Consider the following 15,943-nt stretch of genomic DNA (forward strand, 5'->3'; position numbering starts at 1 on the left):
TTCCTATGTATCATCACCCACTGTATTATCCTGCACATGCGATTCGAACAGTCCTCATATCGTAACTTTGCATCCAACAGTCATAAGGAGAGAGATCGCATTAGTTACAGTGAAGGCGAGTGCAGTATATCATTATCCTTTACAAGTCGGTGATTTATGTGATCCAAGCGTACAAGTCACGTGATGGGGATCCAGCTTGCAATTTGGATTTGGGTTGACAACCCGTGTTACTAAATTTGGTCAAGGTGCTTAACTACTTGCCCCGTGTGCACACGAATTAAGTGACTTGATGTGGATGATTTTGGTGGTATCAAATTGATGGAAAGGGATTATTTTTCGATCCAATCCATCAAATTCATCAATTTGAATTCTTAAAATTTAATTCAACGACTAAAGTTATTATAATTTAGAGTTCATATTTTTAGTTGTTGGATCAAATTTTAAAGATCCGGATTGATGGATTTGATGGAATGGATCCGGAAAGGATCCCTTTCCCAAGTAGATATCTAATCTAATCTAATTAATTAGTCATGATTATATTATTGTTATTAGTTTACCCCCAATTTTTTAGTGTCATTTCAAATTGATTTCAATTTTTTTTAACATTTCAAGTTTTCAAATAAGTACCCAACCTATTAGAAATATTATATCTGTTACGTCAAGTTAAAAATATGTTCAATGAACTTACAATCAAGAAAAAGTCATGAACGCATATAGTCTTCACCATCTAAAGATCACTAGCCTCCATCAGGTTATTGTCTCTAAACACAACGCAAAACCATCAACTCCACCTTACAACTCAAGTCGCCAACATTGAAAAGAAGGTCATGAAAGTTGCTAAAATGGTGTGGACTACCATGATGCAGCCATCACTATCTTCACCACTTACAAAGAAGAACTGGAAGTTTTATGAGCTGAGTTCTGGCGAATGAGGAAATTACATGAACAAAAACAAGCTCTTTGAAATCCAATTTGAATTCTTAATCCTTTTCTTTGTTAGGAGATTGCATTCTTGATGTAATTTCAATGTGGGTCCATTTTCAATTCAATTCAATACCTATTTGATCATTGAGTTTTATAATTTATAATCTATATTTGAAGTTTAGATTTTTGAGACAATTAATATTAATGTTGACCATGATATACTTAGTTGGTGGGTTTTGAATATAATGTATGTTTGAAAAATTAACTACGACTTAACATATGTGATATTTAATAGATTAAATATTTGTTCAAAATATTTTAAAATGTTGACTAATTTAAAATGTTGGGGGGGGGGTAAACTAATGCGATATTTCTGACATTTTTCTTTTTCTAATTGATGTCTTAATGTTTTACTTATGAGCATTTTTTTCATTTATTAATACGATGATGTTCATCCATTCTTTGTCTTGATAACCTTTTTAGTTTGTATGATTCAACATTCTGTCCTTTTACTATTTCGATAATGATCTGATTAATTTGTTTTTGTATGACTCTGTTTCCACAATGTGCTCCTAGCTTATGTATATTCCTAACGTTCTGTCCATGATAGTAGTCTTATATTTAAATTAGTCTTCATGCACGTGTTTATGTATGTGCAGAAGATATTTTTTGAATCACGGTGTGTTACGTTCTACTTATACTTTTTAAATGTATTTATATACGTAAATTGATAAAAGGAAAGTCAAATATTTGAAGTAAATGAATAATTTTAGATCATTTTAGACAAAACCCCTCATAAACTAATTAAAGCAACTGAATTCACCAAATAAAATCGGTCTCTATAGAATTTACATTAATAATAGAGAAAATAATATTTAATAAACAATTGATTGAATCACATTATTACTAGCACATTGTGAGGCTAAGCACACCCCTTCCCTTTAGTATAGATAAAATCGTTCTATAAAAAAATAAAAAAAAACAATCATTTGACAATTAATTTAATCACATTATTATCTGCGTGCGAAAGACCTTTTTTATAATCGACATTACACATCTCTTAAGGTGTTTTGAACGTGTTTAAAAATAGAGAAAATAATATTTAATAAACAACTGATTGAATCACATTATTGCTAGGCCATTGTGAGGCTAAGCCCACCCCCTCCTTCCTCTTAGTGTAGATAATATCATTTGTTAGAAAGAAAAAAAAACAATCATTTGACAACTTATTTAATCACATTATTATCTGCTACGAAGGACCTTTTTTATAACCGGCATTACATGCCTCTTAACATGTTTTGAATGTGTTTAAAAACAAAGAAATTGAATCACATTATTGCTAGCCTATCATGAGGTACTAATTATAATAATAAAAAAAAACTTTACCCAAAAATTAATTATTAAAAAAATACTGTTAAAATGATGAAAATGCTCATGCCTTATTTGATGCATTATTTTGGGATGCCTTTGAAGTTTTTTGTCTTGGGGGTATTTTTGTCCAAATATTTTTATTGAAACTTGGTGACACCAAAAACACTGTTCACCTTTTCTATTGGCTTTATATATAGAGTTTCCCTTGTTCCACTTCTAACAATGCGCTCCTAGCTTGCATGACAACAAACAGGAGAACAAAAAATACCCCGTTTTGAGAAATCTTAAAAACGATAAGATTTGAATTAATGACCTCTTACTTTCGCAATGTCGCGTCTTATAATGTAAAGTGCTTATGCCAATTAGAATCATTGAGATACATGTGCCTCGGTATCTTGAATACATAATAGACACTACGCAGGCACCGATAACCAGATTGTTGTCATGGTAAAAAGTGAAAAACTCTACCCTTCTTCACAATCACATTCTACCTACCCCGTTTCCTTGTTTCTTACTATTGTCCCAAACGAGAAAGTTTTGAGTATGTCGAGAATACAATTTGGTACACTTGTCATAGTATAAGTAGTATTTTTTTTTTTTTTTAAATTTATCTATCACTTGTATTATGACACTTTTCTTTGTCAAAGTATTATGGCACTTATTGTATTGGGCATTGTTCTTGGCACAGTGATAAATCTCTTTTAGAAAACCTGAAAGAGTTAAAGAGGATGACATAGCGACTATGGGATTGTAGTCGAATAGACTTTCTCGCCCTCGATCTGTTAACGCCTCATTAGAAGTGTTTTTATTAGAAACATGTTTGACATTTTATTTATAAAAAAATTAAAATGCTTTTTATTTAAAATTAAACAAAAATAGTACCTAACAAAAATTGGCTGAAATTAAACACAAATATTACCTAACAAAAAATGGCTGTACGATGTACAATGAACGACTAAGATGTGAGGATCCTTAGCAAAGAGGATCCAGAGAGAATCCTCATCGTTTAAAACACTTTTAACCTTTTTTTAAAAGCAGCCTGATTGGATAGGTGTATTGATCCTTGCATTTTGCAATGCATGAATCCTTCAATTCTCACTTTTCACTTTTGTAACGCTGAAGCTTATATATGTGCGCGTGAATGATTGTTAGCTAAATATATATAAGTTTGACATGCATGATCACACTATTAATGTTGTTCCGAGACCCATACATCTACAATGGCACGTCGATTGCCAACCATTAATGTATATACAAAATCATACAGACGTAATCGAGTATCTTTGAGACTCATTTGCACATACGGTTGAAAGTTGCGTTTGAATGTGATGCAAGTGTCAACTGTTAAGCATCTAGGTCTAATACGCGTTATCTAGGTTGAAACACACGTTATCTAGGTCGAAACACACGTTATTGACTGTTAATAGGTTCATCATGAGACTCGTATGCATCAACGGTTAAAAGTTATCTACAATCATAAACAACAGTCATTAGCTTAGCTCAAACTCTTAATTATGTTTCCTCACTACAAATCCTCCTAAAATTATCGTATCATTACAACACACCCAGCTTAGCCCCCTAAATTGGTGTCAAAAACTTGATCAAGTCCAAGATGAGCGTTAAAATGGGAAACCACCCCAAATTAACGGTGTCTATGTTTGGACTGATCCAGTTTCACACAGATGTAATAAACACATGCGCTCATCACTTCCAGTAAATCTAGTTTTTTTACCCCTATCTGCTACTCCTCGTACACTTGGAGTACAGTGAAAACTGAAGATTAACCTATTCAGTGGCACTGAGCTTTTTTTACTTTTACCCTGGAGAATTTGATCAGTTTTCCACCTCCAAACCCCTCTCTTTCTCTGATACCTGCAGAGAAAGCTAGCACAGAGAAATTGAACCCATTAGATGTAATCTCTTGCATGTGATGAAGAGAAGAAACATTCACATTTTTGTACTCTCCATTTTCCTCGTACCGATCTTTTTCCTCGGTGCTGCCGCTGGCGAAGAGCTTCAGATTTCGCACAATGCCGGCCTGAGAGACTCGTTGCGGACGTCACATTACAAGCAAAGGCAGCTCTTGTATTACATTGACCAAGATGGGTCACGAGGTGAAACTGTGACAGTCCCAGACTCCCTTGTTTTTGAAAACTCAAGACTCAGAAGTGCCTACATTGCCCTCCAAGCATGGAAGCAAGCCATGGTCTCTGATCCTCGGGATCAAATATCAAACTGGGTTGGATCCGATGTGTGCAAATACACTGGAGTCTTCTGCGCCCAAGCCCCAGATGACCCGTCAGTCCAAACTGTTGCCGGGATTGATCTAAACCATGCTGACATTGCAGGGTTTCTCCCGGAAGAACTTGGTCTTCTCTCGGATATTGCATTGTTTCACATCAACTCAAATCGTTTCTGTGGCAAAGTCCCAAAGAGTTTCAAAAAGTTGCAGCTCCTTTTCGAGCTTGATCTAAGCAACAACCGCTTTGCTGGGGAATTTCCTGATGTTGTTCTTCAGCTGCCAGCACTAAAATTTCTGGACCTGCGATTCAATGAGTTTGAAGGTGAAATCCCCAAGGAACTGTTTGATAAGGACCTTGATGCAATCTTCATCAACCACAACAGATTTTCCTTTGAATTGCCAAATAATTTTGGGAACTCGCCGGTCTCAGTTATTGTTCTTGCTAACAATAACTTCCATGGATGTGTACCGGCCAGCCTCGGCAAGATGTCCAAGAATTTAAATGAATTGGTGCTCACTAACAATGGGTTCCACTCGTGTTTGCCAAGGGAGATAGGGATGCTAAAGAAAGTGACAGTGTTTGATGTGAGCCATAATCGGTTTGTGGGAGAGTTGCCGAAGGAAATAGTTGAAATGGAAAGCTTGGAGCAGCTGAATGTGGCTCATAACATGCTTAGAGGGACTATACCAGAAGGTGTTTGTGAACTTCAGAATCTGGCAAAATTTAGCTTTGAGCACAACCTTTTCACTGTCGAGCCACCAATGTGTTTGAAGTTGGAGGAGTTTGACGACAGCAAGAATTGCTTGCGGAAAAGGCCAAAGCAGAGAACCTTGTTGCAATGCAAATTGGCTTTGTCTAAGAAAGTTGATTGTAGTTCTTTTGGATGTCATCCTTTTGTTCCTCCTTCGCCACCATCACCACCACTGCCTCCACCATCACCATCACCGCCTACACCATCACCACGACCGCATCCACCTCCATCACCTTCACCTCGACCATCACCACCATTGCATCCACTACCTCCACCACCGCCTCCACCATCTCCATCGCCTCCACCTCCATCACCTTTGCCTCGACCATCACCACCATTGCATCCACTACCTTCACCACCGCCTCCACCATCTCCACCAACGCCTTTGCCATCACCTAAACCTCCATCACCATCACCACCTCCACCATCACCGCCTCCACCATCACCACCTCCACCATCACCACCACCACCTCCATCATCACCGCCACCACCTCTGCCATCACGTCCGCCTCCACCATCACCATCACCACCACCGCCTCCACCATCACCATCATCACCGCCACCACCTCTGCCATCACGTCCGCCTCCGTCACCATTACCATCACCGCCTCCACCATCACCACCACCGCATCCTCCGCCATCTCCATCGCCTCCTCCACCATCTCCATCGCCTCCCCCGCCATCTCCTCCACTTTCACCGCCATTAACATCACCTCCGCCTCCATCACCATCCCCACCATTGCATCCACCATCACCACCACTACCTCCGCCATCTCCATCACTCCAGCCGCCATCACCATCACCACCACAGCCTCATCCTCCTCTTCCTCCACCTCCACCTCCACCATCCTCACCTCCTTGCCTTCCCTCACCACCAACCCCTCCACCATGCCCTCATCAGAATTTACCACCACCTCCATTACCTTCTCCCCCACCACCACTACATTCTCCCCCGCCAACACCACATTCTCATCCTTCGCCGCCTTCACCACTTCCTTCACCTCCTTCACCTCCATTGCCACCACCATGTGTGCTAACTTCTCCGCCTCCTCCATCCCCACCACCATGTGTGTCATTTTCTCCGCCTTCGCCTTCACCTTCACCACCAACTCCGGCAAATGATGGCCTGTTAAATTACCCTTCACCTCCACCACCACCGTATTATTAGTGATTCCTTCCATTTCTTCTCCACCTTCCAGACAGCTTAGAGACCAATAGACTATAGTGAGTAAACTCCCACAACTCTGAAAAGCATTTCAACTTTTGAAATAATTGCCAAGTCTTTATCTCTACCACTGCAACACAAAAGAATGCCATCGACTATCAAGTTACATGGTGAAGGTGAACACGAGAAGAACAAGGAGACAATGCACACGGAGGGTTATTCTTTTTTCTTCTTATTTTATCTTTTTCAAGTTGTTATGGATTGTTTTTTTTAAGTAGATAATAAGTTGGAATATGTAGTACTAGGCTACTTGGAATGTAATTAAAGAGATCTCTAGATTCATAATTCCATTATATTAAGAGCTTTCTTTTACTTATATTTCAATCTAAATGTATTATGCAATGATGGATATTGGATTGAAAATGCTTACAAATCTTTAGGAAAAGTTAGGTCTCAATATTACCGTGTGCATTGCTCTGCTTCAATATTCATGAATCAGAACAAGCAACCATAGAATCTTTGTTCCATCTTTGCTGCAGGCAGAAGAAAGTCACCAATCTTCATTTTCATTTAAGAAAGGAAAAATAGAACGGATAATCTAAATAACAATTGAAAAATCAAACTCCAGTGAGAAAGGCTCAATACTTGAAAAGCTAAATTTAAAAAAAAAAAATTGTTTTCCTCCTTAATCTCAAAAAGCAGATGACAAATGAACAAAACTGATAGCAGAAATGAGAAGCACGAATGCCAAAGAATTTCAAAGCTCACTGAGGCAAAAAGCGTGAACTGTACTTTGAGTCTTACCATGAGCCATATCGAAGACCATTACTTCAAAGCATCATGCATGTGAGCATCTCAATTTTGATGGCCTAATCAATCAAGATGAGGAAAAAGTACATTGTCTGTTACATGTGAATTAATCTCTGAAGTTAAAGGCTGGAGCAAACCACTATTAGACAATACTTCCAAGGCTTTAATGTCCTGTTGCAAACGGGTCGCATGTAAAATGGCATGATCAAGAACTAGAGGATCATCTGGGATATTTTGAAGAAGAGTAAGCAAGGCCTGCCGATAAACTTGAGCTGCCAATAATGGTCTTGCAACCTGCCGATCTTTACATGAGATTGCTACCTTGATGACATGCTTACAGAGATTTCCCAGCCTTGACGAAGGGCAATCACAGAATGAGAATTCCGAACCAGGGTTCCAGATAGTGTATGCCAGGCTTCTGTCCGTTTGTGAGATGACCTTTGCATACTGAAGATTTTGCTCATCTAGTATGACATCAACATCTAGGATCTGCAGTGCCTGATACCAAGCATTCGTTGAAAAAGATTTGTCCCTCAAATTTTCAAAATACCCGGTCTCCGTGCTATATTGGTCTAACCAATACGAAGAGTGAAATTCAGTTGTGAGTGTGTGTATCAACCAGTCGACTCTCAACCAGGAATTCGCATATTGTTCATTGAAAAGCTTGGATTTCAACCTCGCATGATAGGACTCAATTGCAGCATTTGGCTCTGGACTGGCCACAGGAAGAGACCTTATGCAATTCACCCACAACTCTGGACAGCAAGAGCATATACAAATTCAATGTTTGGGATAACAACATGATAGCTTAAAATATTCGAAAGGGCCATTGTAATGGTTATTGGTCACAATATCTATTACATCAATTTCATTTTGTGACCTTATCACATTTCAGTATTCATGTGACCACAGAGTTTATACTTCACGTGTCAACTACCTAACAGGCCACAATACCGTCCTCTCACTGGGTTTGAAACCAGCCGTGTAAAATGCAAAGCATAAAAAATTATATCAAAGATAGTTGAAACACAAAATCCAGCAGTCTCAGACAGCATTGCCCGTTTGACAGAAAACACGTACTTGGGCCTGACTCCTGAGTAAGAGCAAAGATGTTTTCTTTTATGCATAAAGATCAGGCACAGCAAGGAAAATACCTAAATTTGGTAACCATCGCCTCTTAAAATAATCCATAAAGGCACATTGATCAACAAATACTTGCACAAACTCCTCAACTGCATCCATGGCATTCGACCCGCTCCTTGTGCTGTACAAAAGCCAGCCTAACTGCTTAAATACCTCTCGCTGCACATCAAAGTTGCAGCATGTCTTTAAAATCCGTCTTATCCAAGAATGCCGAGCATGCCAGATACATAATAAGACCCGGCATTGGAAAGCGTCCCTGGAATAAAGAAAATAATCCCAGTGTAAATTCAGTTCAATGTAAAAACAAACTCTATGAGAAACCTGCAACCGACTCCACACACCCCACCCCAACCCCCCCCCCCCAAAAAAAAAAAAAAACTAGTGATATTACCTTAATATAGAAATCTCAAAGGAAGGATCATCCACTAAAAAGGAATCGGGTCTCCATCCTGGGTCCTTGGTTCGGATTCTTTCAGCCAGTGGCCCAATCCACTTGTGGATATCTTGACTGATGAAAGAGGAGGTAATGATCCAAGCAACTGGTATGGCATTCCGAGATGGGTTGAAAACAAGTAATGTACACAGCGGATACTGTTAAGAGGGGCCAAAAATCACAATAAGGATATGACATCTAATAGCAGGGGTAAAAAATAAGGTATTATGTCATCAATTATATGCATGACAGCTAACAACATGAAAGAAAAGGATCACATGCAAGTAACTATAAATCAGGATACCTTAAGTTTCTTTAAGCCAAATGTTGAATGGACAGCTACGTAATTATTATGTCCATACTGGAGCATCTGTTGCTGCTGCCAATCTGTCTGTATCCCTAAAACAAATGGCTCCGAACCAGAGCTATCTTGAAAATAGAAAACATGCTTGCGATGGCGTTGAACCCACATCTTTATACTGCATCCATCATCTGGATGTAACTGAGGAGAAGAATTACGAATCCCCCTTTCCATGTTTCGAACATCGTTGCGACTTAGAAAATCATCACGGTTATGAGGTCCACCATGCCCCTGGACCAGCTCCATGTGATGCTGAATTATATTGTCTAAAGGAATTCCAACATAAAGCATAGACATCACTTTCTGGCGTTGCTCCTCTGATATTCGTGGAGCATACATGGCTCTCGTTCCCATAGCATCCTGATCAAGTATACCATGGCACGGAGATCCTGACTTATCTACATGATTTCTCTGGTTATAGATGATGAGAGCAAGGAGTGGCCGGGTATATAAGCGCTTTACAGTGAAATGGCATAGGCAGCCTCTCATCATGTGACGCCTTCCAGGCCTGCTTCCCTTTCCGGATGCTGGCTTTGTACTAGAACCATCCACCAGACCAGATTCATTCTCTCGGTAGTCTTCAGGACCATATGAACACCAGTATCTGATGAATCACCATATACAAAATTACATGTCTTAGGTTTATGTTGATAATCACTTAATGCTTTTAATTTAATGGTATACGGTTGCAGCTACCTATGTTTGCAGTGGATTCAATAGTTAATGTTCCTGAATATTGCACTCAAAAAAAAAAAAAAAAATCCTGAATATCAATTTTCTGAAAGTTATAACTAATGATTTTAAATTTGAAATGAATTCCTAATTTTGCAAGTGTTGTACAAGCTGTTCGCAACTACGCAGATATTAGTGCAGCAAATCAAGCGGCCATTTTCAACACGGTTAAAGGAACAGTGAACTCCAATAAACAAGACAACAATAACAAAGTACAGAAACAACATACAGTGTATATTCAAGATAACCGTCAACCCTTGGCTTGCTGATGCTCCCCTCAGGTCTCTTCCTTCTTGACTCGACGCGGAAGCTGGCAGGGCATTCGGCATTTGAAGATTCTCCTTTTACAAAATCACCCACCCTAGCAAATGGGATTAGGGCAATATCATCGCCGCCTTGGCGACCGCCTTCTACTTTCACCCACTTGATATGAGTAGCAGAAAACTCGGCACATGGAGGATCTTGTACCGGAAGGTTTAGAATGTCCTCCATTCTTGCCATCTGTGTAATAAAATGAAAACCCAAATCATAATTCTTCTAATTTTAATATCTTATGCAGCACAAAATTCAACCTAAGAGTTTTAAATAACTGGTTTGTGTTGGTTTCCAAATTCCAATACTCCCAATCTCATATGCTGCCTCTTTACTCAATCTAAACATGCAAAACAGCAAAGCTAAGAAATTTTAAAGCTACTTGAGATTACCATCTAAAAGTGCTTATAATTGAATCCAAAAGCACAATAAGAACTTCAAAGACTGAAAGAGTAAAAGCTGTTTAACAAAAATTTACCTTGTGTTCATGGCCCTTCATGCTTCTCCAACTAGCTCAAAAAATGTAAATTCTGAAACTTTTACTCTGCAAGTAATAATTTTGAAAGTTTAAACTTTACTCAAAACGAAAAGAAGCAAACTGGGCAGCTTTAGAAAGAGGAAAACCAGAGAGCAGCAGGTAAAATGCAAAAAGTTACAGCTTACAGAAGTGAAAAATCCGGGAGGGGAATAAAAGCAATTGAATCTAAAGTAAAAGTAGTAAATATGAAGAGGGTAATTTACCTCTAGGGTCTGCATTCGAATGGGAAGCCATGGGAGGAGAGTGATTCAAGGTCTTCCATGTTTTTCAGCGGAGTGGAGCTTTTGCTTTCTGGGATCAATTATCAGAGATCAGACAAAGCTGTTAGACCTCAGTTTTCCTACCTCTATTTCCTTTGCTTGTTGGGCTAGCAAATTGGGTCCAGCCCAAGGAAACACGTTGGCCCATAAGATTCGCAGACTATCCAAGTCCTAAATGTTAGTGCTATTTTGGAAAATGCCGGGGAGAGAAGCTTACGTGATGGTGTAAGGACAACACTCATCTACATCTCTGTAGTAGAGGGTCGCTTGCTTCTTTTATTAATGTCGGTGATGTACTTCTTTTTTTTGTCAATAGATAAACTTTATTGCATATTGAAAAATGCCGGGTATAGATGAACAGTTGGGTTAGTACTATCATTGCCCAAAGTGACTAAATTTTGAAAGAAAACTTATATACCATAATCATATTTAGTTTTGTTACAACAATAACAACAAAGCTTTATCTTACTAAGTGGAGTCGGTTGTATGAATCCTAGAACGTCACTCTACTCAGTTTTGCGCAAAGTCTTCCGTAAACTCCAAGTACTCTATGTTTTTCCTTTGAGTCTTTTTTCAAATCTTCCTAGGTCTTCCTCTATCTCTTTTTCCCTGAGTCTCTGCCTCATAATCACATCTTCTAACTGGAGCATCGATAGTTATTCGTTTATCATGTCCAAATCACCTTAACCGATTTTCTCTCATCTTATCTTCAATTGCGACGACTCCTACATGGATTTCCTCTCATCTTACCTCAAGCGAGAGTAGGATGACTAGTGCATGTACATGGGCTGGGTTCATGGGACTCGTGCAAGGTATCTTGTTAGAACTTCGTTTAGTTTTTTGTCCTAACCATTAAATAAAGTTATTTGAATGTTTTTTTTTATTTATTAAAATTTAAAGTTTTGAAGTCATTTTTAATAGTTTCCCTAAAATAAGGCATCATCATTCATCAACAAAAACAAAGTAAAACATGCAAATGTTGTAAAATTAGTGGGATGAATGGCCACTTGCATTTGGCAAAAGATGAGAAGACTTTAGAATAGTGAATTAATAGTGGAGGTGTGATATTGTCAAAAGGAGCAATGATTTCCCTCATTTGTATATCACGGATGTGGCTCTATAATAGAGCACTTCATGTGTTATCAAAATACACGTTGCGAAAGAAAGAACTAAAAAAATAATATTAGTATCTCTCCCACCCTCTCTTTATCTACCATCCTTTTTGTGTTATAGCTACTAAAGTTATATTGTGATATTTTGCACCCGCTTCACTCATGTCCCTAGCAAAGATTATTTCTTTAACTTTTGTCTATTTATAACAGCAAACTCTTACTTGCTCATATATATTGGTCCTTCATGAGTCATGACTCCCTTTATAGCGAGAGGGTAGGACTTATTTTCTTAATGTTGTTGATGTGCCTTTTTTGCGGGGCAGATAGGCTTGATCTCTTAATGTACATCTATAAGATTCCCTTCTTTCTGCTTGTGTAGATCTAAGAATATTCCATTCGTAGCTTGGTCCATTCAGCTCCAAAATTTAATAGGAAATAACTCATAATCGAACGTTTACTTTTTTGAAATAGGTCAAAGTAAGTAAAAATTGAACCTATTTCAAAAGGTAACCTATAAAATTAGACCTATTTTAAATTTTCCCTATACTTTATTAAAAATAATTATAATCGGACGTTTACGTTAACGTCGGCGTCTAGGATGTTGAAAGGTCATATCAGCTCTCAAAACGACCCCATTTGAGTTCTGAATCGTTTGGCCCTTGCGCAGAGTGAGTGACCCTTCGAGTTCGTGGGTAGTATAGTGACCCTTTTGGCTGAATATATTCGCATGATGTTAAGAAAAGGAGAGAAAAGGAATATGTATACATTATACAATCCACCACAAATGAGCTCCTCCCCAGATAAAGAATCCAGTCAACTAGTAAAGTCCAACCAATTTGATGCTTCATCGATTTCCAGTTTCGTGTACCACATCTCCATTCGCTAATTAATACACTTTGACTTTTGCAAACTTTGGAGTTGCTTTGTACTTTTTTGAGCAGAGCCATAGGGTTAAGGGATCAAATAGTTAGTTGTTAGGAGAAGAGAATTTGATACAGATTAAAAAATCGACGAGGTTCGAACTCATGTCATAATGCAATAACAACACTTCTGTCCACAATTGTGGTAAAATATGCGCAATGACAATACTTCTGTCCACAATTGTGGTAAATGGCCTCATTACCACCACTTAAAGCAAGGGAGTAAAAATTTGCCCCAAGGGAGTAAAAATTCGCCCCTTATTTATAGGGAATTAGGATTCTCTCACCTCATCTTTCCATTATTTTCTATCTCCTCCTCTCACATTATCTAGTTTGTTTTTTTTTTTTATAAAAAAAAAATTAATATAAGATGTTAACGTGATTTAATCGTGGCCGTTCAAATATAAAAGGAAGGAATGAGAGCTAAAAAACGAGAGGAGAAAATCCTTCTCCATTTATAGGATCCACATTCCGCACACTTCAAGAAGAGTGAGAAATAGGGATTTCCTAGACATACAGTACAATCAATATGCCAACAGATCACTTTTCTCCATGTAAAACTATACTATATTAATACATCAAACTACCTAAACTATTCGCATTAAACAAAAACCACATTCCATGGAGCCCCAAAACCACCAAATCCCTCCAAGCCAAAACCCTCCTCCTCCGCCCAGTTTCTCAGCCAAAGTTGCAGAACAAGTAAAATCCAACCTGATTTTCAAGTCCAAATGGGCAGAGCTAAATGGCGCAATGGGTGACTTGGGCACATACATTCCAATTGTTGTGGCCTTGACTCTCTCGAGGGACTTGAACTTAGGCACGACCTTGATCTTCACCGGCGTCTACAACATTATCACCGGTGCAATTTACGGTGTCCCTATGCCAGTCCAGCCCATGAAGGCCATTGCCGCCACCGCTCTAGCCAACCCGGATTTCGGCGTGCCGGAAATCATGGCTTCTGGGATTTTGACAGGTGGAACCATGGTTGTTTTGGGTGTCACAGGTTTGATGCAGTTGGTGTACAAGCTGATCCCTCTCTGCGTTGTGAGGGGGATTCAATTGGCACAGGGCTTGTCATTTGCGTTAACCGCGGTCAAATACATAGAAAAAGTCCAAAATCTCCCCAAATCTAAGGCTCTGGGAGAGAGGCACTGGTTAGGGTTAGATGGGTTGGTTTTGGCTATTGTTTGTCTAGGGTTTATAGTGCTTGTTAATGGTGCAGGTGAGGAAGGGCAGGATGGTCATACCGATCATATGGGTCCCCGTGGGGATGAGGAAGAGAGACCCAGCAGAAAGGCAAGGTGGAGGAAAAAAATAACTTCACTACCTTCAGCTTTTCTGATTTTTTTGCTGGGTGTGATTCTGGCTTTTGTGAGGAAGCCAAAGGTTGTGCATGAAATTACGTTTGGACCCTCTTCCATGGAGGTGGTGAAGATTTCTAGGCATGCATGGAAAGAAGGGTTTGTAAAAGGTGCAATCCCACAACTGCCCTTGTCAATACTGAACTCAGTGATTGCTGTGTGCAAATTATCATCTGATCTTTTCCCAGAGAGGGACTTTTCAGCCACTTCACTTTCAGTGACGGTAGGGTTGATGAACGTGGTGGGTCCTTGGTTTGGCGCCATGCCAAGCTGCCATGGAGCCGGTGGGTTGGCTGGGCAGTACAAGTTTGGGGGGAGGAGTGGTGCGTGTGTGGCTCTGCTGGGTGCGGCTAAATTGGTGCTGGGTTTGGTCTTGGGGACCTCTTTAGTGATGATTCTGAACCAGTTCCCTGTTGGGGTTTTGGGGGTGCTGCTTTTGTTTGCTGGGATTGAACTAGCCATGTGTGCTAGGGATATGAACACAAAGGAGGAGAGTTTTGTGATGCTTATTTGCACTGCAGTTTCACTGGTGGGTTCCAGTGCAGCACTAGGGTTTGCGGTTGGGATGGTTGTGTATTTGCTTCTTTGGCTGAGAAAATTGGGCACCGACAAACCTGATTCTGTGATGTCTATGGATGCATGATCCATAGAAAGTTGTTTAGGGACTTTAGACTTGTATTTATTAGGTGTAGCAATTGTTCTTCAAGATGCACGGTTGGGAAGATGGTGCAGGGTTTAGAAATTGCGTTTGTAGCGAGTGAGGCAGATTCTGCATGACGAGAGCAACTTTCATACTGTGGGAAACAGTAACATTGACTTCCCGTATTAACGATACAATGTCATATTTAAGCCTTTTTTCGTATGTCACTATATCATTAGCACAAAATGCCACTGCGGCGTTGTACACGTGCCATGAAAGTCATTCTATTGCAGGAAAATGTGTTTTATTTGCTTTTTGTAATATTTTCTTTTCATTTAACTTTGCCTTCTTCTGATGGTTTAAGATTGGTAAGTAATTATGTTTTATAATTTATGATTTCTTTCAACTGGAAAAAATGAAGGAAGTAGGTAGCTAGAGCTAGTCTTGTTTGTTTCACCAATTGAGCCTCCACCACAGCTGCAAGATATAAATGAATAAACATTCTTAATTCATTTTATTCCCTTGATTATATTCAAAGATTATGATCATGGTTTCCAGATGCCATGGACATATATCCCTCCTTTTTTTGGTAAAGAAGATGCCCAGCTTATATGCACAAGGCTTTGAATATATTCACTACTGCTCATAGGGTTTTGCCTTTGTTTAGTTCGGGCAGAGGCGATCCAGAAACAAGGCAATCAAGGTTTGTTTAGCTCATAGGGTTTTGCCTTTGTTTATTCCCTAAAAATATGTACATTGAGAGCATATAGCTTACTTTGCAAAACCATTCATATCCAAGTAAGTTTGTCCTTAAAACCAATGAACAAAAGTGACAAAAATTAGAAAAACGAAGGAATAGGAGAA

At 39.1% G+C, this 15,943-nt stretch overlaps 3 protein-coding genes across 3 annotated transcripts; 2 read left to right on the forward strand and 1 right to left on the reverse strand.

The window, feature by feature from the left end:
- Nucleotides 1-3,731: 3,731 nt before the first annotated feature.
- Nucleotides 3,732-6,584, forward strand: LOC103965989 (leucine-rich repeat extensin-like protein 4). Its single transcript, XM_048580412.1, has one exon. It carries the CDS (start codon nt 4,226-4,228, stop codon nt 6,455-6,457), a length of 2,232 nt encoding a protein of 743 aa, XP_048436369.1. The 5' UTR covers nt 3,732-4,225; the 3' UTR covers nt 6,458-6,584.
- Nucleotides 6,585-7,283: 699 nt separating this feature from the next.
- Nucleotides 7,284-11,142, reverse strand: LOC103965988. The gene is made up of 7 exons (XM_048580413.1): nt 10,987-11,142; nt 10,724-10,789; nt 10,163-10,434; nt 9,145-9,805; nt 8,799-8,998; nt 8,419-8,663; nt 7,284-8,019 (listed from the first exon to the last, which is right to left on the reverse strand). Exons 2-7 carry the CDS (start codon nt 10,742-10,744, stop codon nt 7,328-7,330), a joined length of 2,091 nt encoding a protein of 696 aa, XP_048436370.1. The 5' UTR covers nt 10,745-10,789; nt 10,987-11,142; the 3' UTR covers nt 7,284-7,327.
- A 2,405-nt stretch (nt 11,143-13,547) lies between these two features.
- On the forward strand, nt 13,548-15,345 carry LOC103965992 (molybdate transporter 1). Its single transcript, XM_018652059.2, has one exon. The coding sequence runs from the start codon at nt 13,697-13,699 to the stop codon at nt 15,080-15,082; it is 1,386 nt and encodes a 461-aa protein (XP_018507575.2). The 5' UTR covers nt 13,548-13,696; the 3' UTR covers nt 15,083-15,345.
- The last annotated feature ends 598 nt before the right edge of the window (nt 15,346-15,943 follow it).

Source organism: the organism of the source record quoted next, unplaced genomic scaffold, assembly GCF_019419815.1.
Source record: "Pyrus x bretschneideri cultivar Hongxiangsu unplaced genomic scaffold, Pyrus_bretschneideri_v1 Contig15, whole genome shotgun sequence".
Taxonomy (NCBI): Eukaryota; Viridiplantae; Streptophyta; class Magnoliopsida; order Rosales; family Rosaceae; genus Pyrus; species Pyrus x bretschneideri.